Below are 25,563 nucleotides of genomic sequence, written 5' to 3' on the forward strand. Positions count from 1 at the left end.
AGGTTTTGCCTGGGGGTTTGCCGCTCTCTAGATGCATGTTTTCCCCATCCAAATTCTCAGAACTCTGCATGGGGCTTATTGTTGAGTTTTGAGAATTCGGATGGGAAAAATGTGCATCTAGAGTGGCAAACCCAAGGCAAAACCTCCCGTGCATCAATGGCCCCAGTCCTCTAAGTTTGTCAGCATTGAGCAAGGGCTTATTTGCAACCATTTCTTACGGTTTGTGTAGTTGCCAACCTCCTGGCTGGAGATCTCCCAGAATAGCAACTGATCTCCAGATGACAGAGATCAGTTGCCTGGGAGAAAATGGCTGCTGTGGAAGGTGGACTGACATGGCCATTATACCTTGCTGAGGTCCCTCACTTTCCCCACCTCCCCACGCTCTACCTCCAAAATCTCCAGGTATTTCCCATCCTAGAGCTGGCATCCCTACCCTGTGTTGTGTGTAGGGTTGCCAAGTGCCCGGTGGTGGCGGGTAAAATCCCGCCCATCCGCCGGGCTGCCCGCCGACCAGCTGCATGCGGGTCACTTCCGGGTTTACCTGGAAGCGACGCGGACGCTCTGGCAACCTCGGCTAATTTTGGCCAAGATCGCTAAAGCGTCCGCGTCGCACAAGGTGTGCGCGCGCATCCAGCCCCGCGGCCCTGCAAAGCTCCTGCCATTGGAGCTACGAGGCCTGGCAAGCCTAATTGTGTGCCCACCAGACAAGAAGGTGTTTAATGGGAGGCATGATGGAGTTCTATAAAATTATGCATGGTATGGAGAGAGGGGACAGGGAGAAGCTTTTCTCCCTAAATCATGCCAGAACGCGGGGTCATCTGCTGAGACTGGAGGGTGAGAGATTCAAAACTGATAAAAGGAAATTTTTCTTCACACAACGCATAGTTAAGTTGTGGAACTCCCTGCCCCAGAATGTGGTGATGGCTGCCAACTTGGAAGGCTTTAAGAGGGGAGTGGACATGTTCATGGAGGAGAAGGCTAGCCATAGCTACTAGTAAAAATGGATGCTCGTCATGATGCATACCTATTCTCTCCAGGATCAGAGGAGCAGGCCTAATATATGAGGCGCTGTGGAGCACAGGCAGGGTAATGCTGCTGCAGTCGTCTTGTTTTGTGGGCTTCCTGGAGGCACCTGGTTGGCCACTGTGTGAACAGACTGCTGGACTGGATGGGCCTTGGTCTGATCCAGCAGGGCCTTTCTTATGTTCTTAAGACAGTCTTTCAAATACCCCGATCCCAAGCCCTGGAGGGCTTTAAAGGACAACTCCAACAACTTGAATCGGCCTCAAGCAGACAGGTAGCCAGTGTTAATGCTGTAATATCATGGGTCTCCTGCTCCTGATAGCTTCCAAACACTCTTCAAGGGTAGCCCCCCGAAAAGCGCATCGCAATAGTACAGTCTAGATGTCGCTAAGGCATGGCTCACTGTGGCTAGATCTGACTGACTCAGGAACAGACGCAGTCAATGCACCAACCAGAGCTGAGCCAATGCGTATTGAGCCGCGGCAGCGCCTTGAAGCAGGCGTGATGCGTCTCGAGTCTGAAACACGTAGTGCTCACGTGCTCCGCTGCGGCGAGATGCCTTGAAGGAGGCATGCGAGAGAGGCATCACTCTGCCAAAGGTGAGCAGATGGTGGGGTTTGGGGTGTGTGTGAATTTTTTTAATAATCTCTTCTCTTGGCTGAACCCTGGAGAATCCCAGCGGAAGGGCAGGCATTTTCCAGATGGTAGGAAATAAACTCTGGAACACTCCAGCGTGGAGAACTCATTAACCTAAGTTGGCGAGAGGCCAAACTCCACAGAAGTTCATGATGGAAGCTGCCCTGGGCATACCAGCCTCTCTCTCTGTCTCTGTCTCACCTCCCATAAGGGTTGCCGCTCAAGTCTTCCATGGATGGTTTGCCAGGCGAGCCATTAATTTGATTATAGGAGGCCTTTTTCCATGGGGCAGGGGGTGCGAGTTGCTTCTCCAGCTGGAATCTTTGGGATTATTTTTTTTTTTTAAACGAGCCATTTAGAAACGACCCTTCCTTAATTCTTACCGCCGGGGTTGAACCTTGGCTATGAGCTGGGAACAAACTAGAGTAACTTTTATTTTACAGGAGCAAAGCAATCAACATTTCCTAGGCCGGCTCCGACATTTCTTTTATTATTATTATTATTATTATTATTATTATTATTATTATTATTATTATTATTATTATATTTATTTATAAAATTGGGGGAATACAGAAGGAAAAAAAGGGAAGGATAAACATTAGTAAATAGAAACAATATAATATATAAAAACAACATAACAAATTCCGTTAAAAATAAACTCATCGTATTCTAAATATTAATCATTTGTAGAGCAGTGTATCTGGTTAAAAAAGTACATATTGAAATGTAGGAATCATTCAGATTAACTGGCTCCGACATTTCTAACACACCCAAATCTTTGTTACCCGTAACACATCACAAACAAATGCGACCTCCCCAAACTAGCATGCTGTGAGCTCACAGCCTTACCCAGTCGAATTGGCCCCCACACGTACAACACATATAGAGGATGGTGCCGAGTTGTTTTCTGTTGCCCCAGAAGGTCGGACCAGAATCAACGGTTGAAATTAAATCAAAAGAGCGTCCGTGTAGACATTAGGAAGAATTTTCTAACAGTTAGAGTGGTTCCTCAGTGGAACAGGCTTCCTCGGGAGGTGGTGGGCTCTCCTTCCCTGGAGGTTTTTAAGCAGAGGGTAGATGGCCATCTGTCAGCAGTGCTGATTCCGTGAACTTCCCTGATGCAACAGTATTGGATGTTGGTCAGACGCAACAAGGTACTTCTTTCTAACTTTCTAACAGAGCGGTTCCTCAGCGGAACAGGCTTCCTCAGGAGGTGGTGGGCTCTCCTTCCCTGGAGGTTTTTAAGCAGAGGCTATCTGTCAGCAATGCTGATTCTATGAACTTAGGCAGATCATGAGAGGGAGGACATCTTGGCCATCTTCTGAGCATGTAGTGGGGGTCACTGGGTCTGTGTGTGTGGGAGGTAGTTCACAAGGTTGGAAGAGACCACAAGGGCCATCCAGTCCAACCCCCTGCCATGCAGGATCCCACAACCAAAGCGCTCCCAACAGGTGGCCATCCAGCCTCTGCTTAAAGACCTCCAAAGACGGGGACTCCACCACCCTCCGAGGCAGCGCATTCTACCGTCGAACAGCCCTCACCATCAGAAAGTTCTTCCTAATGTTTAGGTGGAATCACTTTTCTATTAGTTTAAATCCCTTACTCCGTGTCCTAGTCTCTGGAGCAACAGAGTACAAGCTAGTTCCCTCATCAACATGACACCCCTTCAGATATTTAAACATGGCTATCATGTCACCCCCTTAACCTTCTCTTCTCCAGACTAAACAAACCCAGCTCCTTAAGTCTCTCCTCACAGGGCATAGATTGCAGACCTTTGACCATTCTGGTCGCTCTCCTCTGGACACGCTCCAACTTGTCAACACCCTTCTTAAATTGTGGAGCTCAAAACTGGACATAGTATTCCAAGTGAGGTCTGACCAATGCAGAATACCGTGGTAGTATTACTTCCTTTGATCTACACACAATACTCCTATTGATGCAGCCCAGAATTGCATTGGCCTTCTTAGCTGCCATATCACACTGTTGACTCATGTTCAGTTTGTGGTCCACTAAGACTTCCAGATATCTTTCACATGTACTGTTGTCAAGCCAACTATCTCCCATCCTGTACCTGTGCCTTATGTTTCTGCCTAGGTGAAGAACCTTACACTTCTCCCTATTGAAATCCATTTTATTGCTTATGGCCCAGCTCTCCAGTCTATTGAGGTCATTCTGAACTCTGACCCTGTCCTCCGGGGTATTAACTACCCCTCCCAACTTGGTGTCATCTGCAAATCTGATTAGCATTCTCTCTATTCCGTCATCCAAGTCATTTATAAAAATATTAAATAGTACCTGTCCTAGGACAGACCCCTGTGGTACCCCACTGGTCACTCCTCTCCAGGATGAAGTTGTGCCATTAATTAGCACCCTTTGGGTTTGGTTGGTCAACCAATTCCCAATCCACCTAACAGTAGCAGTGTCCAACCCACATTTTACTAGCTTTGTTTCATGAAGATCATGGGGGACTTTATCAAAGGCTTTACTGAAATCAAGGTAAACTACATCTACAGCATTCCCTTCATCTACCATACTTGTCACTCTTTCAAAAAAAGAGGAGATTAGTTTGGCATGACCTGTTTTTGAGAAACCCGTTTTGACTGTCAGTGATCACGGCATTTCTTTCTAAGTGCTTACAGACCGTCTGTTTAATTATCTGCTCTAGTATTTTACCTGGTATTGATGTCAGGCTGACTGGGTGATAATTGTTTGGGATTTCTTCCCCGAATTACAATCCATCTCCAGACTAGAGATCAGTTCCCTAGGAGAAAATGGCTGCTTTGGAAGGTGGAGTCTATTGCATTATAACCTAGTGAAGTCCCTCCCCTCCTGAAACCCCGCCCACCCCAGGCTCCACCCCAAAAACCTCCAGGTATTTCCCAGAGCCGGCAACCCTAGGCAAGTCCCTAATTGATAACAGAAGGGAGAACTATTGCACCACCGTGATGAACAGGATAATTTGCAGAGTACAAGACAACGGGGTTGCCAGCCTCCAGGTGGGGCCTGGAGATCTCCTGGAATTACAACTGATCTCCAGACAACAGAGATCAGCTCCCCTGGAGACTATAGCTGCTTTGGAGGGTGGAGACATTGGCATTATACCCTGCTGAGGTCCTCCAAATCCTGCCCTGCAGATTCCACCCTCAAATCTCCAGGAATTTCCCAACTCAGAGTAGTCAAGCCTGGAGAACTTACAAGCTAAAACTTGGGGTGGGAAGGGCCGTCAAGTCACAGCTGACTTATAGTGATCCCGTAGGGTTTTCAAGGCAAGAGACATTGGGAGGTGGTTTGTCATTGCCTGCCTCTGTTAGGTTTGCCAGGTCCCTCTTTGCCCCCGGCAGGTTTTGGAGGTGGAGCCTGAGGAGGGCTGGGTTTGGGACTTCAATGAAGGCGAAGAAGAGTTGGTTTTTAGATGCCGACTTTCTCTACCACTTAAGGGAGAATCAGACCGGCTTCCAATCACCTTCCCTTCAACTCCCCCACAACAGACACCCTGTGAAGGAGGTGGGGCTGAGAGAGGTCTTAATAGAAATGTGACTAGCCCAAAGTCATCCAGCTGGCTTTGTGTGGAGGAGTGGGGAAACAAATCCAGTTCACCAGATTAGCCTCCGCCACTCATGGGGAGGAGTGGGGAATCAAACCCGGTTCTCCAGATCAGACTCCACCGCTCCAAACCACTGCTGGCTCCCATAGAGTCCAATTGCCAAAGCGGCCATTTTCTCCAGGGCAACTGATCTCTATCAGCCGGAGATCAGTTGTAATATCAGGCGATCTCCAGCTAGTACCTGGAGGTTGGCAACCCTACTCTTTGTGGCCTGAGAGTGTTCTGAGAGAACTGTGACTGGCCCAAAGTCACCCAACAGGCTTTGTGTGGAGGAATGGCGAATCAAAGAAGAAGAAGAAGAGTTGGTTTTTATATGCCGACTTTCTCTACCACTTAAGGGAGACTCAAACCGGCTTACAATCGCCTTCCCCTCCCCACAACAGACACCCTGTGCGGTAGGTGGGGCTGACAGAGCTGTGACTAGCCCAAGGTCACCCAGCTGGCTTCGTGTGTAGGAGCGGGGAAACACATCCAGTTCACCAGCCTAGCCTCTGCTGCTCATGTGGAGGAGTGGGGAATCAAACCCGATGCTCCAGATTAAAGTCCACCTCTCTTAACCACTACAACCACGAGTCGCTGGCCCTCTGCTAAAACTTAACACAACGCAAATGTTATGTCTCGGCAATGAAAGGAAAAGTAACATAGGAGTCGAATAGACATTAATCATTTCATTTCAATGCATTGTGGGCTAGTGCTTTCTCAGTAATTAATCATAGAATCAGAATTGTAAGGGGACACCTGGGTCATCTAGACCAACCCCCTGCACAATGCAGGAAATTCACCACTACCTCCTCCCCCTCAAATCCCCAGTGACCCCCATTCCATGCCCAGGAGATGGCCAAGATGCCCTCCCTCTCATGAGTCATTATCTGTCTAAGGTCATTGAATCAGCATCGCTGACAGAACCCGGCACCCTCCTCTACGTGACAGCCCTTCAAGTACTTGAAGATGGTTATCATATCCCCTCTCAGTCTTCTCCTCTTCAAGCTAAACGTACCCAGCTCCTTCAACCTTTCCTTGGTCTCGGGACCCCTCGCCATCTTTGCTGCCCTCCTCTGGACACGTTCCAGCTTGTCTACATCTTTCTTAAATTGTGGTGCCCAAAACTGAACACAATACTCTAGGTGAAGTCTAACCAGGGCAGAGCAAAGCGGGTAATAATTTTATTGTTCAAAAAACGAAGGCAGGCACGGCACAAGTCCTTTTCCTTTCCTTCCTTCTGTAACTCCTGGTGGCTCTCTAGTTCCCGGCACGCACTGCCTAGACATATACCATATGGAGGCCAACGTGGAGGCTTGGGGGACCCTCTCCGGCATGCAGAAGGGTGCTTAGTGGGGAAAACGCCTGGCTCATTAAAGGCCTTTTGCTATTATTGCTGGGCAGATAATGAAGGAAAGTAATTTCTATAACTTTTATGGCCATCGTTAGTACATTTCCCCGAAGCGCCAGAGATAAAAGTCAGCGATGTCCAGAAGGGGTGTCCCCCCCCAACCCTTACTGACAGGCATGGCAATCAAAGATTAGTCTGACATTATGATTGCTAGGTGGATGGAGAAGCGATAGAGAGTGGGGGAGGCTGAGTAGCTCGCTGGGAGACTGGGCTCTCCGGATGCAAGCATAGGCGGTCAAAAACTGGAATTTAAGATGACTTATCTTTGCAGAAAATAAAGGAAGCCACAGCCTTCAATTTGCAAGATCTGAGCAGGGCTGTCAAAGATAGGACATTCTGGAGGACTTTCATTCATAGGGTCACCATGAGTCGGAAGCGACTTGACGGCACTTAACACACACACGCAATCTTTGCAGAAGAGGGAAAAAATGAGGACCATCTTTGGCCCCTTCTGCTTCTTAGGGTTGCCAGGTCCCTCTTCGCCACTGACGGGAGGTTTTTGGGGCGGAGCATGAGGAGGGCGGGGTTTGGGGCGGGGCTTCAGTGCCATAGAGTCCAGTTGCCAAAGTGGCCATTTTCTCCAGGGGAACTGTTCTCAGTCGCAGTGGTTCTCAACCTTTTTTGCTCCATTCCCCCCTTTCACCATTGATCAGAATATAATCCCCCCCTTCCCAAGATAGTCTAACTAAAAAGCAAGCAAACTACAATTTTACAGTAGTCAAAAAGGGCCAGAGTCCAGTAGCACCTTAAAAACTAACAAAAATATTTTCTGGTAGGGTATGAGCTTTCGTGAGCCACAGCTCACTTCTTCAGATATCTTCAGGTATCTGAAGAAGTGAGCTGTGGCTCACGAAAGCTCATACCCTGCCAGAAAATATTTTTGTTAGTCTTTAAGGTGCTACTGGACTCTGGCCCTTTTTGACTACTGCAAACAGACTAACACGGCTACCCACTGTGAATTACAATTTTACAGATTGCACATACTCTACAGTGTAATGCCTGAAATCATTATATGTTAATGAAAATGTATTCTTTCACTGAAGAAATGTATTCATTTACTAAAAATGTATTGGAAACGTATTCTCTGATTTGAGATATATTCTTTTTAATCAATAAAGTATACTCTGCACTTATGAATATGCCATGCTCAGTGTATCAGAGTTGGCATCTATGATTAAAGTCACACCAAGCACATATATATGTTACAGGCCTTGAGTATAAGAGGCCCAGCGTTGCTCGTTAGAAGCTAATTAGAGGATCCATAGACGGCCCGAATATGCTCTCATAAGCTGGCTCCCCACTCATAAGGGCCAGCTAGGAAAACTCCCTTAGTTAGCCTTGGGAGCTGCCAGGGTCCAATATAAGAAGAACTGCAGTAATTTAGGATCAAATAGAGAAGCACCTGACCATGAGGGTCTTCACCGCTCATTAGTGAGAATGAGATCACCACTTCTGTGTAACGCCTCCGATTCTCTAATAGGGTATTCAAATCCTTAAATATCTATTACTGGTTCTATGTGCATTTTTTTAAAATAGACTTTTTATTATTTTTCCAAAATTATTGATCAGATAGTTTAACAATGACATAAACAGTAATAAGTAAAAACAGGTGACATTGTTAAAAATTCATATATAATAAAAAAATTATTGACTTCCCCTACATCTCCCTTATTGGTTCTATGTATTGACGCCATGTATGACGTCTTTGAACCTCCCATTATCGAAGTCTGTATTAATGCTTGCGATCCTTTGATGCGGGTGTGAATTGTCCTGCGCATTGGGGGCAATTTTCACCGGGTGTGTCTATTGGGCCTAATAAACAAACTGCTTTGAACTCTCAACCTCCTACTGTGTTATTGTCATTGGGAATGGATACAATAATTGGGAATATTGTCATTGGGAATGGATACAATAATTGGGAATATTGTCATTGGGAATTGATACAATAATACAATATTGTCATTGGGAATGGATACAATAATTGGGAATATTGTCATTGGGAATTGATACAATAATTGGGAATATTGTCATTGGGAATTGATACAATAATTGGGAATATTGTCATTGGGAATGGATACAATAATTGGGAATATTGTCATTGGGAATTGATACAATAATACAATATTGTCATTGGGAATTGATACAATAATTGGGAATATTGTCATTGGGAATGGATACAATAATTGGGAATATTGTCATTGGGAATTGATACAATAATACAATATTGTCATTGGGAATTGATACAATAATTGGGAATATTGTCATTGGGAATGGATACAATAATTGGGAATATTGTCATTGGGAATTGATACAATAATACAATATTGTCATTGGGAATTGATACAATAATTGGGAATATTGTCATTGGGAATGGATACAATAATTGGGAATATTGTCATTGGGAATTGATACAATAATACAATATTGTCATTGGGAATTGATACAATAATTGGGAATATTGTCATTGGGAATGGATACAATAATACAATATTGTCATTGGGAATTGATACAATAATTGGGAATATTGTCATTGGGAATGGATACAAAAATTGGGAATATTGTCATTGGGAATTGATACAATAATACAGGCATATCATTAGGACATCACACTATGTTGAATAGTGGTCCAAATTCCCCCCCTGGAACCCTAAAATCCCCCCCTGGGGGGAGATCCCCCCCTTGTTGAGAACCCCTGACCTCTATCGGCTGGAACTCAGTGGTAATAGCAGGAAATCTCCAGCTACTACCTGGAGGTTGGCAACCCTACTCCCCTCCCCAAGCCCCGCCCTCCTTAGGCTCCGCCCCCAAAACCTCCCACCAGTGCTGAAGAGGCGACCCTAGGTAAGGAAGACTGGGGCGGGGTGGCGCCCGAACTACAACTCCCATCATGCACCGCTCGACGCCATTGCGCGCGCTGAGGCGCCGGCGGCGAGCGGGTCTCCCGGCGTGCCCCGCGCCGCGCGTTCTCCCGTTGCCGGGCAACGGCGGGTCCACAAGATGGCGCGCCCCCTCCCCCGCTGAGAGGCTGGAGGGGAAGCCGGGCCGCCGTTGGAGGGCCGCCGCCGCCTCCGCCGCCATGCCTCGCCCCGCCGGCCCCGCCCCGTCCAAGACCCTCACATGGCGGGACCAGGACGAGCCGGCGTCCCGGCAGCGCTCGTGGATGACGGCCCCCTTCGTCCCCGCCTTCTCCTCCGTCCTCATCAGCCGCCTCGACGTCGAGCTCCCGAGGGACATGGAGGAGGCGGAGCGGACCGGCGGCTTCTTCTTCGGCGGCGGCGGCGAGGAGGAGGAGGGGGAGGAGGAAGAGGGCGAGGAGGAGTCCACCGAGTCCGAGCCGGAGCCCGAACCCATGGAGGTGAGCCCCAGCCCGGGAGAGACACCCCCCCCCGAACACCCTTTTGGGGGAAGGCCCCGCTACAGGGGGGATTACGGGAGCGCTTTTGGGGGGGGGGTCGCTATTCCAGTAATTACGGGAAGGAATGGGGCTCTTGAGCGAGAGTCTCCGCTACAAGGGGAATTACGGGGGTGCTTTTTTTTGGGGGGGGTCGCTATTCCAGTAATTATGGGAAAGATTGGGGCTCTTGGGGAGAGGCCCCGCTAAAGAGAGAATTACGGGGGTGCTTTTTTGGGGGGGGGTCGCTATTCCAATAATTACGGGAAGTAGGGGGCTCTTGGGGGGAGGCCCCGCTAAAGGGAGAATTACGGGAGCGCTTTTTGGGGGGGGGTTGCTACTTTAATAATTATGGGAAAGATTAGGGCTCTTGGGGGGAGGCCCCGCTAAAGGGAGAATTACGGGAGCGCTTTTTTGGGGGGGGGTCGCTATTCCAATAATTACGGGAAGTAGGGGGCTCTTGGGGGGAGGCCCCGCTAAAGGGAGAATTACGGGAGCGCTTTTTTGGGGGGGGTCGCTATTCCAATAATTACGGGAAGGAGGGGGCTTTTGAGCGAGAGTCTCCACTACAAGGGGAATTACGGGGGTGCTTTTTTTGGGGGGGTCGCTATTCCAATAATTACGGGAAGGAATGGGGCTCTTGGGGAGAGGCCCCGCAACAGGGGGAATTACGGGGGCGCTTTTGGGAGGGGTCGCTATTCCAATAATTACGGGAAGGAATGGCTACAAGGGGAATTACGGGGGTGCTCTTTTTGGGGTTTACTTCTCTAACAATTACGGGAAGGAATGGGGCTCTTGAGGGAGAGGCCCCGCAACAGGGGGAATTACGGTAGCGCTTTTTTTGGGAGGGGGGTTTGCTACTTTAATAATTACGGGAAAGAGTAGGTCTGTTGGGGAGAGGCCCCGCTACAGGGAGAATTACAGGAGTACTTTTTTTTTGGGGGGGGTCTCCTACTCTAATCATTATGGGAAAGGATGGGGCTGTTGCGGAGAGGCCCCGCTACAAAGAGAATTACGGGAGCGTTGTGTTTTAGGGTGTCCTCCTCCAGCAGTTGTGCTAGCCTGACCTCATCAGACCTCGGAAGCTAAGCAGGGTCGGCACCTGGCTACACTACATCTGGGGTGGAAAGCACCATCGAGTCGCAGCCAACTTATGGCAACCCTGTAGGGTTTTCGAGGCAAGAGTGAAACAGAGGTGGTTGGCCGTTGCCTGCCTCTGCATAGCAACCCTGGACTTCCTTGGTGGTCTCCCATCCAAGTCCTAACCAGAGCCAACTCTCCATAGCTTCTGAGATCTGAAGAGATCAGGGCTAGCCATCCAGGTCAGGGTAAAAGTCACACAGAGGTAGTTTGCCATTGCCTGCCTCCGCAGAGCAACCTTGGACTTCCTCAATGGCCTCCCATCCAAGTATTAACCAGGGCCGACCCTGCTTAGCTTCTGAGATCTGATGAGATTGGGCTAGCCTGGGCCATCCAGGTCAAGGCAAGCGGTTCACCGTTTCCTGCCTCTGGACTCCCTTGGCGGTCTCCCCTCCAATTACTGGCCAGAGCCGACCCTGCTTAGCTTCTGAGATCTGACGAGATCGGGCTAGCCTGGGCCACTCAGGTCAGGGCGCTCTACATCTTGCTTAGGCAGATCTACCCTCTTCAATTATTTCAGCCCCACTGAGTTGTCCTTCTCTCTCTCTCTCTCTCTCTCTCTCTCTCTCTCAACCCCAGGAGGAATTTGATGGCGTGCTGGACGAAGAAACCGTTGCCGAAAACCTGCACAACCTGGGTCATTCAGCCCCTGGCACGGAACATGTCTACCTCAATCTCTCGCTTACTGTGAGTAAACACCAGATATCTTTTGCAGTTGATACGTGATCCCTCCTGCTTAAAACTCGAATATGGCCTTATGTAGAGTTCCCTTTTGCTAGGGCTCCTGATCGTGGATTTTGCTTGCATCCCTCCTGTGATATTACTCCAGGGAAGCAGGCTCTGTGTCTATGGCAGGGGCCGTGGCTCAGTGGCAGAGCATCTGCTTGGCATGCAGAAGATTCTAGGTTCGATTCCTGGCATCTCCAGTTAATAAGTGACATGAAAGACTTCTGCCTGAGACTCTAGAGAGCTGCCACCAGTTTGAGGAGATAATATTGACCTTGGTGGACCAAGGATCTGATTCAGTAGTAGGCAGCTTCACGTGTGTCAGAAATTGTATTGTATATTTTGTATGAAAGATTTGTGTCCTACTTCTCAACAGAAGCACTGTGTTGACTTGCTGGTATTATTATTTGTATTATTTTATGTTTTAATCTATTTTAACTGTTTCTGTTTTTAAATGTATATTTGACATGTTGTTATCTGCCCCCAGCCCTGCTGTAGTGGGGACAGCGGAAGATAAACCTAAAATCTAAATAGAAGAAGACAAGTTGGTTTTTACATGCCAACTTTCTCTACCACCTAAGGGAGAATCAAACTGGCTTACCTTACCTTCCCCACAACAGACACCCTGTGAGGTAGGTGGGGCTGAGAGAGCTTGCAGAGAACCGTGACTAGCCCAAGGTCACCCAGCTGGCTTTGTGTGTAAGAGCAGGGAAATCAACCCGGTTCACCAGATTAGAGTCCGCCGCTCATGAGGAAGAGTGGGGAAACAAACCCGGTTCTCCAGATCAGAGTCCACCACTCCAAACCCCCACTCTTAACCACTACACCACACTATTCCAATGTGAGCCAGCGTGGTGTAGAGGTTGCAGTGCCGGGCTAGGATCTGGGAAACCCAGGTTCGAATCCCCACTTCTGTCATGAAAGCTCCCTGGGCGAACTTGGGCTAGTCACTTGCTCTCAGCCTAACCTACCTCACTGGGTTGTTGTGAGGATAGAATGGAGGGGAGGGCAAGGATGTAAACTGCTTTGGGTCGCCATTAGGTGAGAGGCAGGGTATAAATAAAGTAAATAAGTAATTCCATGCAAATGTAATAACTTGAGAGCTTGGCCCTTTCTTATCTTTTGCCATATACCATGGCTCCTCCTCAAGAGAAGGACCAGTTAACGCCCTCTCAATCTCTTCCTGTAGGATCGCTTGCTGAGTGACGTCAGCGTCCTCTCCAAATACGTTCACCTGGAGAAGCTGGATCTTTCCCACAACAGAATTACCGGTGGGTGACCGCCGCTTCTGTAAATTCCTTGGTCGTAAAATCATTTCAGATTAAGGGGGGGTGGGAATGTAGCCAACCGAGGCCGTTCTCTTATTACAAAAAGCAATTCACGGCTTCGCTTCCATGGCTCAGCAAAATAGAGTGGCTATCCTGGAGAATGATGGGATGGCCCTGCTCGAGCCCGTACAGAAAGCTGTAATGACATATGCTCAGGAACGAGAACATAAAGATTATTGTCCAGTTTATTGCCCGGAATAAAACGCGAGCAGCCGAGTCAGCTCTGGAGCTTAGATTAGACCTCAGGAGCCATCTCGGACTGAGTCAGTCCAATGGTTCATATAGCCCAGGACCATCTGCAGCAACCGGCGCACACTCACCAAGGTCCTTTGGGAGGGGCTGTGGCTCGGTGGCAGAGCATCTGCTTGGCATGCAGAGGGTCCCAGGTAGGGCTGTTGAATTTTAAAAAATTCGGTATAGTTTGGATTCGGCTGAATTTGGCCCGTTTAGATTCAGGATATGCCGAAGTCCGAATTCCCCCGCTTCGGGTTCGTGCAATTCGGCGGAATTCAAAGTTCGGGAAAAAAATTCGGCGAATAAAGCCATTAAAAACACAACCGCGCCTTTCCGTGGCTCTGGGGGGGCATTTTTGGGGGTAGAGGTCCCAAACTTTCAGCAGAGCTTCAAAGGAAGTTTCTTGAAAGACCCCCCAAGTTTTGTAAAGATTGGGCCAGGGGGGCTGAGATATGGGCCCCGAAAGGGGTCCCCCCACCCTTAATGTGCATCTCTGAGCAGAGCTTGCCGCCCACGCACAAAGCTCCCAGCCCCGACAAACAGCTGAGAAGTTTGCAAAGCATTGCAACACAACTGCAAACCAACACGACAGCAACACCTTTGCAACTGTTCAAAGCAACACCTGACACCTGGGAGTTTGCAAACCATGGAACGGGACAGAGGCAGCTAGCTATGCATAATGAGCAGGAGGGGTGGAATTTCCCCTTTTGCATGGGACTCCAAATGCATTCTTTAAGTCACCATTTGAAAACCAGTTTTGAGCGAGCATCCAAATAGACCTAACCGCTCTTATGAATGAGGGAAAACCTGAAGACACATAACTGAAACCCCCCCTCAAACCAGGGAGAGAGAGACTCGATGGGGAACACACACCCCAGGCAGAACCGGAAAAAGCCCCCTTTGGCTTCCCCCCCCACCCACAGAAACTGCTCCCTCCACACACACACACACAGACTCTGCTTCCCCCCCCACACACACACACACAGGAGAAAAATTATAGATTAAAGCCCCCAAAGGGGTCTTACTGTGGCTGTCTTCTGTTCCATCAGGAGGGGCTGGGGAGGACTGGGTAATACAAGACGATTCCATTTAGGCACGGGACGTTTTGCTCTGGAGATGCATACAGGATCCCATTCATCCCAATAGGGGAAAGGGGAAAGCCCATATCTCGGGACCCCCTGACCCAATGTTTACAAAACTTGGGTGGTCTCTTAAGAAGGCTTGTCTGAAGCTCCGCTCAAAGTTTGGGATCTGCACCCCCAAAAATGCGCCCCCTGCAGCCACGGAAAGAGAAAAGGGGGGGAGCCGATATTTCTGCCCCCACTGAACCCATCTTTACAAAACTTGGGTGGTATCTTAAGAAGGATTGTCTGAAGCTATGCTGAAAGTTTGGGGGCTTTATTCCCAAAAAAGCACCCCCTGCAGCCACGGAAATGGAAAAGGGGGGAGGGAAAAGGGGTGGAGCCCATATCTCGAGACCCCCTGACCCAATGTTTACAAAGCTTGGGGGGTATCTTAAGAAGGCTCATCTGAAGCTCCACTGAAAGTTTGGGGTCTGTACCCCAAAAAATGCGCCCCTGCAGCCATGGAAAGAAAAAAGGGGGGAGCCCATATCTCGGGACCCCCTGACCCAATGTTTACAAAACTTGGGTGGTCTCTTAAGAAGGCTTGTCTGAATCTCTGCTGAAAGTTTGGGGTCTGTACCCCAAAAAATACACCCCTGCAGCCACAGAAAGGAGTGAATGTGCACACGCACACACACACACAAGGATTTCCCACTCTCTCTCTCTCCCCGGCCGGGCCGCACATCAGCTGATTCCTCCAGTACTCAATCCTGACTGATTGGCCAGAAGAAGACCCAGCTTGGCCACCGATTGGCTGGGGAAGGAGAATGCTGCTTACTGACGGTTATGCTGCTTACTGCCGCCCCAAATTGGCCGGATTTATTCGTGAACTCGCTGAATTCGGCTCCCCGGTTGCCCGCCATTTTTTAGTTCAGTTCGTCCCGAACTAAAAACCTCCGAATCAGGGGAAATTCGGCTGTTTTTCAGTTCGGGCCGAATCAACAGCCCTAGTCCCAGGTTCAATCCCCGGCATCTCCAGTTAAAGGGACTAGGCAGGTAGGTGATGTGACAAACCTCTGCCTGAGACCCCGGAGAGCTACTGCTCTGAGTAGACAGTACTGACCTTGATGGACCAATGGTCTGATTCTGTATAAGGCAGCTTCGTGTACGTTCATTTTGGGGAGGGGCCGTGGCTCAGTGGTAGAGCATCTGCTTGGCATGCAGAAGGTCCCAGGTTCAATCCCCGGCATTTTCAGTTAAAGGGACCAGGCAAGTAGGTGATGTGAAAGACCTGCCTGAGACCCTGGAGAGCTACTGGTCTGAGTAGACAATATTGACTTTGATGGACCCAGGGTCTGATTCAGTATAAGGCAGCTTCATGTGTTCATGTGTCCTCCCTTAGCTGTATCACCTGAGATCTTTTCAACAGGAAAGGCCAAGAATTGAAAGCGGAACCCTTGGCAGTATATGAGTCGGTGAAAGCCAGTGTGGTGTAGTGGTTAGAGCGCTCAGCCAGCATCAGGGAATCCTGTGCTCAGCCAGAATGTTCTGTTGGTGACCTTGGGCCAGTCATTTTTCCTTGACCTAGCCTACATCCCAGGGTTGTTGTAAGGATAAGAAGAGGGAGAACACAGCGCTGTGCATTGCCATGTACAGGCTGTGGCTCAGTGGTAGAGCATCTGCTTGGCATAGTGAAGGTCCCAGGTTCAATCCCCAGCATCTCCAGTTGAAAGGATCAGGTGAAAGACCTCTGCCTGAGACCCTGGAGATCTGCTGCCAGTCTGAATAGACAATACTGACCTTGAGGGACTGATTGTCCAATTCATGAGGGGTTGTGGCTCAGAGGTAGAGCATCTGCTTGGCATACAGAAGGTCCCAGGTTCAGTCCCCGGCATCTCCAGGTAAAGGGACCAGGCAAGTAGGTGATATGAAAGACCCTTGCCTGAGACCCTGGAGAGCCACTGCTGGTCAGAGTAGACAGTACTGACTTTGATGGATGAAGGATCTGATTCAGTAGAAGGCAGCTTCAGGTGTTCATGATAAGGCAGCTTCATAAGGAGGGACCATGGCTCAGCGGAAGAGCCTCTGCCTTGCAAGCAGAAGGTGTCAGGTTCAATCCCCGCCATCTCCAGTTAAAGGATCAGGCAGTAGGTGATGTGAAAGACCTCAGCAGAAGAATAATATTATTGCTGACCCTTCTGGATATTGCAAGCAGTAATCGGAGGAGAAAATGAGTAAACCTGCTCTGGGCGTTTTACACCAGTGTTGTAAGCATATTTCAGTTATCTGGAGGTATAGAAAAGCTGCAGAATGGGGTGCTAGCCACAAAACTCTACTTCTGAAGAATCTCATTTACTTAAAAAAAAAAAAGCACACCAAGTTTCTAGTCCTCATTTTTGAAACGATGTGCTTAGGGGGATGTGAGCAACACCCTTGCCCTTCCTCCTGGCGAGTAGAAGCAGAAACGGGCAGACTAGGGAGAACCGCAGGATAAATTACGCAAAGTAAAAACAGTCGGGCAGATTTGCGCCGGTTTGCTCAGTTTATACATAAGCATGTGCTGTCAAGTCGCGGCTGACTTATGGTGACCCCAGCAAGGGGCTTTCAAGGCAAGCGAGAAGCAGAGGTGGTTTGCCATGTCCTGCCCCTGCAGGGTCTTCCCTGGGGGTGGGGTGGGGTCTTCCTTCCAAGTACTGAACCTGTTTAGCTTCCCCGATCCGCTCAGATCTGCCTTCTGATTAATTCAGGGGAGGGGCTGTGGCTCAGTGGTAGAGCATCTGCTTGGCATGCAAAAGAGAAGGTCCCTGGTTCAATCCCCAGCATCTCCAGTTAAAGGAACCAGGCAAGTAGGTGATGTGGAAGACCTCTATCTGAGAGTCACTGTCTCCAGTAGACAATACTGACTTTGATAAACCCAGGGTCCCCTTCAGTAGAAGGGCAGCTTCATGTATTCATGTATTGTAGAGGATGGGATTTGGCTTATCTTTTCGTAGTAAAATTTTAGTCCCTTACACAGCCATGGTATTCAAATGAAGATCACTTCTGGCCCCCTTTCCTTTTCCCGTCTTTATCTTGCCTGTCTTTCTCCTTCTTTTGCAGACCTCTCCTGTGTCAGTCACATGCCTTACTTGCTGGACCTGGATGTTTCCCACAACGAGCTGACCACATACTTTGACTTCAACCCCCCTAAGAATCTCCAGGTAGGGAAGGAAGCGTGACATGAGGAATTCAGGTCACCTCGAGGAAGATAGCAACCTAGAACCAACAGGTTGAAATTAAATCAAAAGAGTTTCCGTCTAGACATTAGGAAGAACTTTCCAGCAGTTAGAGTGGTTTCTCAGTGGAACAGGCTTCCTCTGGAGGTGGTGAGCTCTCCTTCCCTGGAGGTTTTTAAGAAGAGGCTAGAAGGCCATTTGTCAGCAATGCTGATTCTATGACCTTAGGCAGATGATGAGAGGGAGGGCATCTTGGCCATCTTCTGGGCATGGAGTAGGGGTCATTGGGGGTGTGGGGGGAGGTAGTTGTGAAATTCCTGCATTGTGCGGGGGGTTGGACTAGATGACCCTGGTGGTCCCTTCCAACTATATGATTCTGTGATAGAAGGACCTGTTGGTTCTACAGGGCAGCAAAGCACAGCCACTAGGAAGTCTCAGGCAGTGTTATTTTTTTCTTTCCTTTCATCCCTCTCTGGGCAGGTAGTGAATTTTTCATACAACGTGATCCCAGCAATGGAAGACCTTTCCGCCTACCATTCACTTAAAAAGCTCATACTGGACAGTATCCTTTTTGGCGAATGGATTTTCTGGACAGAAGTCCGTAAAGAGCCGTTAATCCAACCCCCGGGGCCTTTTCAACAAATTCACAGAGCTTTGTTCCGTAAGCCAGCTGACCTTTGAAATCAATCGGATAGTGATCTTGTTTGAATCTCTAGCCCACTGCATCTGGAAGTCTCGGGTGTGGCTTAATAAAAACAGATTAAAATCCAATGGCACGCTAGAGGTCCGATCTTCCAAAGCAGCAGCCCTGTTAATCTTCTGGAGCAAAAGTAACGAAGGAGTCTTGTGGCAAGACAATGCTGCTGCAGCTGTCCCAGTTGTGGCTTCCTAGAGGCCCCTGGTTGGCCACTGCGTGAACAGACTTCTGGACTTGATGGGCCTTGGTATGATTGAGCAGGGCCTTTCTTCTCATGTTCTAACTTGTAAGGTTTTAAGAGGGGAGTGGACATGTTAGTGGAGGAAAATGGATACTAGTCATGATGCATGCCTATTCTCTCCAGGATCCGAAGAGCATGCCTATTATCTTAGGTGCTTTGGAACACAGGCAGGATAATGGTGCTGCAGTCGTCTTGTTTATGGGCTTCCTAGAGGCACTTGGTTGGCCACTGTGTGAACAGACTGCTGGACTTGATGGGCCTTGGTCTGATCCGGCCGGGCCTTTCTTATGTTCACTTTATGGAACTCGCCTGCCATGACATAGAAGTGGAGAAACAAATCCAGTTCACCGGATTAGTGTCCGCTGCTCATGTGGAGGAGTGGGGAATCAAACCCGGTTCTCCAGATCAGACTCCACCACTCCAAACCACTCCTCTTAACCACTACACCACACTGGCTCTCCACCTGGCAAACTTGAGTAATATCAAAATTAGCCTGTTGGCAGCAGAGGGTAGGACTCACAATATTGGGTTTAAATTGTGGGAGGAAAGGTACTGGCTGGATATTAGGGTAAAAAAATTACAGTAAGAGTTGTTTTTATCTTACGAACAGATATATTGTTAGATATTACTTTTGTGTGTGTGTGTTAAGTGCTGTCAAGTCGCTTCCGACTCATGGCAACCCTATGAATGAAAGTCCTCAAAAATGTCCTATCTTTGACAGCCCTGCTCAGATCCTGCAAATTACTTTTTAATCAATGCAAATTACTTTAATCAATGCAAATTACTTTTTAATCAATGTTAATTTCTTGAATGTTTGCTCTGCTGGTCAATGACCATAATAAATTGAAATTGAAAAGTTCGAAGTGGAATTGGCTTCCTAGGGAGGTGGTGAGCTCCCCCTCACTGGCAGTCTTCAAGCAGAGGCTGGACAAGCACTTGTCAGGGATGCTCTAGGCTGATCCTGCATTGAGCAGGGCGTTGGACTAGATGGCCTCTATGACCCCTTCCAACTCTGATTCTTTGATCTCCTAAGGCACGTTCTTGATTGCCTGCAGTGGGACCTAAAGGAGGAAATGGCCTCTAAGGCATGTTGGCAAAAGAAGCGGGGGGTAAACTCGGCAAGAAAGTAATAGTAAACTTTCAGAAATGTCAGTATTGCTGATTATGCATTGAAGGTAAGAAGAAAGCCGGTGTTCAAGATTTCCGCTCCCTGCTAGTTGAGGAATTGAACGCGTTATGGAAAGAGGCTGCCCAAAGTTGCTCCCCCCCCCCCGAGGCTCCCAGGGAAAGAATAAACAAGCAGAGCGGCTCTGTTATCACCTGGATACAAAGCCCTGGTGGTTTCATTAACTTTCCCAGAGTGCAGGGACTGAAAAATAAGAGTTGGTTCTTATATGCCGACTTTCTCTACCACTTAAGGGAGGTCGATACTTTGCATGCACACTCTGTATGAGAGACCAGTACAGCCCAGGGTCAAACAACTTATAGGTATTCTACATAGTAAAAGGTAAAGGTCCTCTGTGCAAGCACTGGGTCGTTCCTGACCTATGGGGTGACGTCACATCCCGACATTTCCTAGGCAGACTTTGTTTACGGGGTGGTTTGCCAGTGCCTTCCCCAGTCATCTTCCCTTTACCCCCAGCAAGCTGGGTACTCATTTTACCGACCTCGGAAGGATGGAAGGCTGAGTCGACCTTGAGCCTGCTACCTGAAACCGACTTCTGTTGGGATCGAACTCAGGTCGTGAGCAGAGCTTGGACTGCAGTACTGCAGCGTACCACTCTGCGTCACGGGGCTCTTTATTCTACACAGAGGGATCTCTAATTCAAAATTGTTTTTATACCCTGTACACATGCCTGGGATGGTATAAACTTATATACGGTCATACATTTGTTTAATACTTGAGTGTGCATTATATGAGTTTTTATTTGACCACTGAGGAAGGCCGGTAGGCCGAAACGCATGTGGTCTGTGTGGTTCAGGTCAGAGCAGAACCAACGGGTTGAAATTAAATCAAAAGAGTTTCTGTCTAGACATTTGGAAGAATTTTCTATCAGTTAGAGTGGTTCCTCAGTGGAACAGGCTTCCTCGGGAGGTGGTGAGCTCTCCTTCCCTGGAGGTTTTTAAGCAGAGGCTAGGAGCCATCTGTCAGCAATGCTTATTCTATGGCCTTAGGCAGATGATGAGAGGGAGGGCATCTTAGCCATATTCTGGGCATGGAGTAGGGGTCACTGGGTGTGTGTGGGGGAGGTAGTTGTGAATTTCCTGCATTGTGCAGGGAGTTGGACTAGATGACCCTGGTGGTCCCTTCCAACTCTATGATTCTATGATTACTTAGAGAAAGCGCTAGTCCACAGTGCCTTGAAATGAGCAGAAATTAATGTTTATTCTGCTCCTAGGTTACTCTTTCATGTTACTCTTTCATTGCCTAGACATAACATTTGTGTTGTGTTAAGTTTTAGCAGAGGGCCCTTCCAATTCTGTGATTCTATTATTCCTATTCAAACCTGCTCACTGATGCTTTCCTGCAGGTAAGCGTCCTTAGGATTCCAGGTGGAAGAGAGCTTCTTCCAAATTCCATTCACCTGGAAGCCCAGCCAAGTTCTAGCCAGGGCATTTTCCATGGGGTTTAGGTAGACTTTGAGCCAGACAGCCACAGGGTGCCTTGGCATCACCAAAGCCTGCAAGGTTTGTCTCCCCATTCATTCCGATGGTGCTTCCTTGAGAAGACTTCCTTCCTTTGCAGCTCATACTCATGCCCATTCAATCTTTTGCAACTCGCTGTCGTTCCTTAAATCCAATGTTGACGTACAGATAACGACATCAAGGAGATTTGCGGCCTGGAGAAGTGTCACAGCCTGACTTACCTTAGCCTGGCGAACAACAAGCTCACGGCCATCACTGGACTGCAAAGACTGCCCATCAAAACCCTCTGCTTGGTAAGTCTCCCCGCCCCTTTTTTTTTTGAATAAATTGGCTCTCTCCAGAGTGACCTTGTGCTGGTCACCTGCACTTAGCCTTCGCAGGGTGGTTGCAGCGGGCGGGGGAAATGAAGAAGAAGAAGAAGGAAGAAACGGAGGATGGGATGGCCACGTAAGCCCCTCCCGCCCTACTTTTCAAAAAGGGGTACATAAGAACACAAGAAAGGCCCTGCTGGATCAGACCCAGGCCCATGAAGTCCAGCAGTTTGTTCACACAGTGGCCAACCAGGTGCCTCTAGGAAGCCCACAAGCAAGATGACTGCAGCTGCATTCTCCTGCCTGTGTTCCACAGCACCTCATATAAAAGACATGCTCCTCTGAGACTGGAGAGAATAGGTAAGCATCATGACTAGTATCCATTTTGACTAGTAGCCATGAATAGCCCTCTCCTCCATGAACATGTGCACTCCCCTCTTCAAGCGTTCCAAGTTGGCAGCCATCACCACATCCTAGGGCAGGGAGTTCCACAATTTAACTATGCATTGCATGAAAAAAAACTTACTTTTATCAGTTTTGACTTTTGGAAAAAAATGTAGCAGAGAGTCTTGAACATATTAAGGAACTGCAATTCTGTGCTATGGAAACAAAGGGCAGAGAAAGACCTCAGTGGTGGAAGAAAGTTCTGTAAGGGCCTTGTGACTGACCCCTCATGGGGTTTTCAAGGCGAGACATGTCCAGAGGAGGTTTGCCATTGCCTGCCTCTGCATAGCAATCCTGGACTTCCTTGGTGGTCTCCGAAGGCCAACCCTGCTTAGCTTCTGAGATCTGACGATCCATCAGGCTATCCTGGGCCTTCTAGGTCAGGGATAAACAATTAAGTGCTGTCCAGACGCAGCCAACTTACCGTGATCTCTCAAGGTATAGCCAGCGCGGCGTAGTGGTTAAGAGCAGTGGACTCTGATCTGAAAAACCAGGTTTGATTCCCCACCACATGAGCAGCAGACTCTAATCTGGTGAACCGGGTTGGTTTCCCTGCTCCTCCACATGAAGCCTGCTGGGTGTCCTTGGGTTAGTCACAGTTCTGTCTGAACTCTCTCAGCCCCACCTACCTCACAAGGTGCTGAGAAAGTCGCCCTCCTGGTGAAGGTTGAGGGGCTGTGAAGAAAGGTGGAATAGACAAAATGTTTTATTTATTTACAGAATTTGTATCCTGCTTTTCTGCCCCAACAAGGGCCTTCAAGGCAGCTAACAACTTAAAACATACATGATACAAATACATTTTAAATCTGTTATAATCAACCCCCCCTCCAAAACACATAATTAAAACAATTAAATACAAAGTTAAAATACATACAACACATAAAAACTGTAATGAAAACATTGGTTAGGAAGGAGGGATCGTTGACGAAAGGCCAAACAAAACAAAAATATCTTCACCTTCTGGCGGAAGACAGCAACAGAAGGGGACAGATGACTCTCATTGGGGACGGAGTTCCAGAGCTTTGGTGCCATGACCAAGAAGGACCTGTCCTAGGTTGCTACCTGCGTAATCATAGAAGGTGGGGGCACCTGAAGCAGACCCTCCGAAGAAGACCATAATGGCTGGGCAGGTTCATAAGGGAGTAGGTGGTCCTCTGAGTATGTCGGTCCCAAACCGGATAGGGTTGAAGGTTAAGACCGGCACCTTGAATTGTGCTTGGAAACAAATTGGGAGTATTTGAACATGACTTGTGGTCATGCTCAAATAGGCAGGCAGATCTCTGGCTGATCCCATGTAATTAGATTACCCAAAAAGCAGCCTGTGCCCGCTTGGCAAGGAAATGCCAAACAAAACAAAAATATCTTCACCTGCCAAGCTGGATCTTTTTTTTTTTTTTTTTGCTCTTCTCATAAGAACATAAGAAAGGCCCTGCTGGATCAGACCCAGGCCCATCAAGTCCAGCAGTCTGTTCACACAGCGGCCAACCAGGTGCCTCTAGGAAGCCCCCAAACAAGACAGCTGCAGCAGCATTGTCCTGCCTGTGCGCCACAGCACCTAATATAATAGGCATGCTCCTCTGCTACTGGAGAGAATGGGTATGCATCATGACTAGTATTCATTTTGACTAGTAGCCATGGATAGCCCTCTCCTCCATGAACATGTCCACTCCCCTCTTAAAGCCTTCCAACTTGGCAGCTATCACCACATCCTGGGGCAGGGAGTTCCACAATTTATCTATGTGTTGTGTGAAAAAAGACTTCCTCTTATCTGTTTGGAATCTCTCACCCTTCAGCTTCAGCCAATGACCCCACGTTCTAGTATTATGAGAGAGGGAGAAAAGCTTCTCCCTGTCCACTCTCTCCATACCATGCATAATTTTGTAGACCTCTATCACGTCTCCCCTTAACCACCTTCTTTCCTGTGGATATTTTGAGCCCCTCTTGGCCAAGGTGCCACCCAGTGGCGAGTTGTCAAAGCAACAGATTTACAAGGAGCGGGCTGAGAAGGAGGAAGCCACCTTGCCTGTAATGGAATGATTAACAATTTAAAAGCTGGGAGAAAATGTCAAGGGCAAAAAGCTGCAAAAAAGCCCTCCCCACCTTCTCCTTGACATGTCTTCTCCCTAAATATTTATTAGTCGGATATGAAGGTCCCAAAGATTTCTGCAGGGAATGAAAGAGAAAGGCGTCAAGCAAGGTTAGCATTACCTATGGCCAGAGGGGCTGGCTTTTCTGCACTGATAATAACAAACGTCTTCACAGCGTCGCTGCTCCCAGTGGCGCTTTTTTGCCGGGATTGAGCTGCACATGATCTAAGCTGGAAGCTGGGGCCCCTTGAGCCAGTCTTCTGGCCAGTTTAGGGTTGACAGTGACCCAGGAGGGGGTGACTACAGCTTGGAGCCGCAGTAATAACCTCCTACTTCTGCTGAGCACCGTCTGCTCTGTTAAGTTCTGTACAAACTGCATCTTTGTTCTTAGATCTTGTGCCAGCGTGGTGTAGTGGTTAGGAGCAGTGGTTTGGAGCGGTGGATTCTGATCTGGAGATCCTGGTTCGATTCTCCACTCCTCCACATGAGCGGCGGAGGCTAATCTGGTGAACCGGGTTGGTTTCCGCACTCCACCACATGAAGCCAGCTGGGTGACCTTGGGTTAGTCACACTTTCTCAGTCCCACTTACCTGACAGGGTGATTGTTGTGGCGAGGGGAAGGGAAAGCGATTGTAAACCGGTTTGATTCTCCCTTAAGTGGTAGAGAAAGTCGGCATATAAAAACCCAACTCTTCTTCTTCTGTCCATAACTGCTCCCCTGCTACCAGGATGATCTCTACGTTGTGGGGGTTACTGGGGAAGAAGTACACAACCGCACCTCCCTCTATGCCACCCACTTGTCTCTGTTTCTCTCTGTCTGCCTTTCTGGGGTTGGAATTAAATCTTTACACAGCAAGTGATTAAAATGTGGAATTTACTGCCAGAGGATGTAGCGATGGCCACAGGCATTGATGGCTTTAAAGGAGGATTAGACAGATTCATGGAGGAGATGTGTATCAGTGGCTGCTAGCTGTTGTGACTAAAGGGAACCTCCACATACAGAGGCAGTCAACCTCTGAATCCCAGGGCCAGGAGGCAACATCAGGGGAAGGCCTTGGCCTCTGTGCCCTGATGCTGGATCTCCAGAGGAACTGGTTGGCCACTGTGTGAGGGACAGGTTGCTGGAGTAGATGGACCACCAGTCTGATCCAGCAGGGATATTCTTATGAACGCCTTGGCCTCTATGCCCTGTTGTTGGATCCCCAGAAGAACTGGTTGGCCACTGTACGAGATGGGATGCAGGACTAGATGGACCACTGGTCCAATCCAGCTGGGCTGTTCTGATGTTCTTATGGTGTTAGCAGGGATAAAGGCAGACAGATGGAGTCACTGCTTCTTTTCCTCTGCATCCCTTTGAGGAAATGGGAGATTACCCTAGAGGATCAA

The 25,563-nt window shown here is 48.5% G+C and overlaps 1 protein-coding gene across 1 annotated transcript in view; it reads left to right on the forward strand.

The window, feature by feature from the left end:
* Positions 1-2,874: 2,874 nt before the first annotated feature.
* Positions 2,875-25,563, forward strand: part of LRGUK (leucine rich repeats and guanylate kinase domain containing) — a gene marked incomplete at its 5' end in the record, with an annotated part of 69,872 nt that continues 47,183 nt past the window's right edge. Inside the window, 7 exons of the mRNA XM_056846732.1 lie at positions 2,875-2,884; positions 9,752-10,008; positions 11,764-11,871; positions 13,100-13,181; positions 17,636-17,736; positions 18,232-18,313; positions 21,504-21,628. Of these exons, the coding sequence (XP_056702710.1) occupies positions 2,875-2,884; positions 9,752-10,008; positions 11,764-11,871; positions 13,100-13,181; positions 17,636-17,736; positions 18,232-18,313; positions 21,504-21,628 (765 nt within the window). The remainder of the gene's footprint in view (positions 2,885-9,751; positions 10,009-11,763; positions 11,872-13,099; positions 13,182-17,635; positions 17,737-18,231; positions 18,314-21,503; positions 21,629-25,563) is intronic.

This window comes from Euleptes europaea, chromosome 3 (assembly GCF_029931775.1).
Source record: "Euleptes europaea isolate rEulEur1 chromosome 3, rEulEur1.hap1, whole genome shotgun sequence".
In the NCBI taxonomy this organism is placed as follows: Eukaryota; Metazoa; Chordata; class Lepidosauria; order Squamata; family Sphaerodactylidae; genus Euleptes; species Euleptes europaea.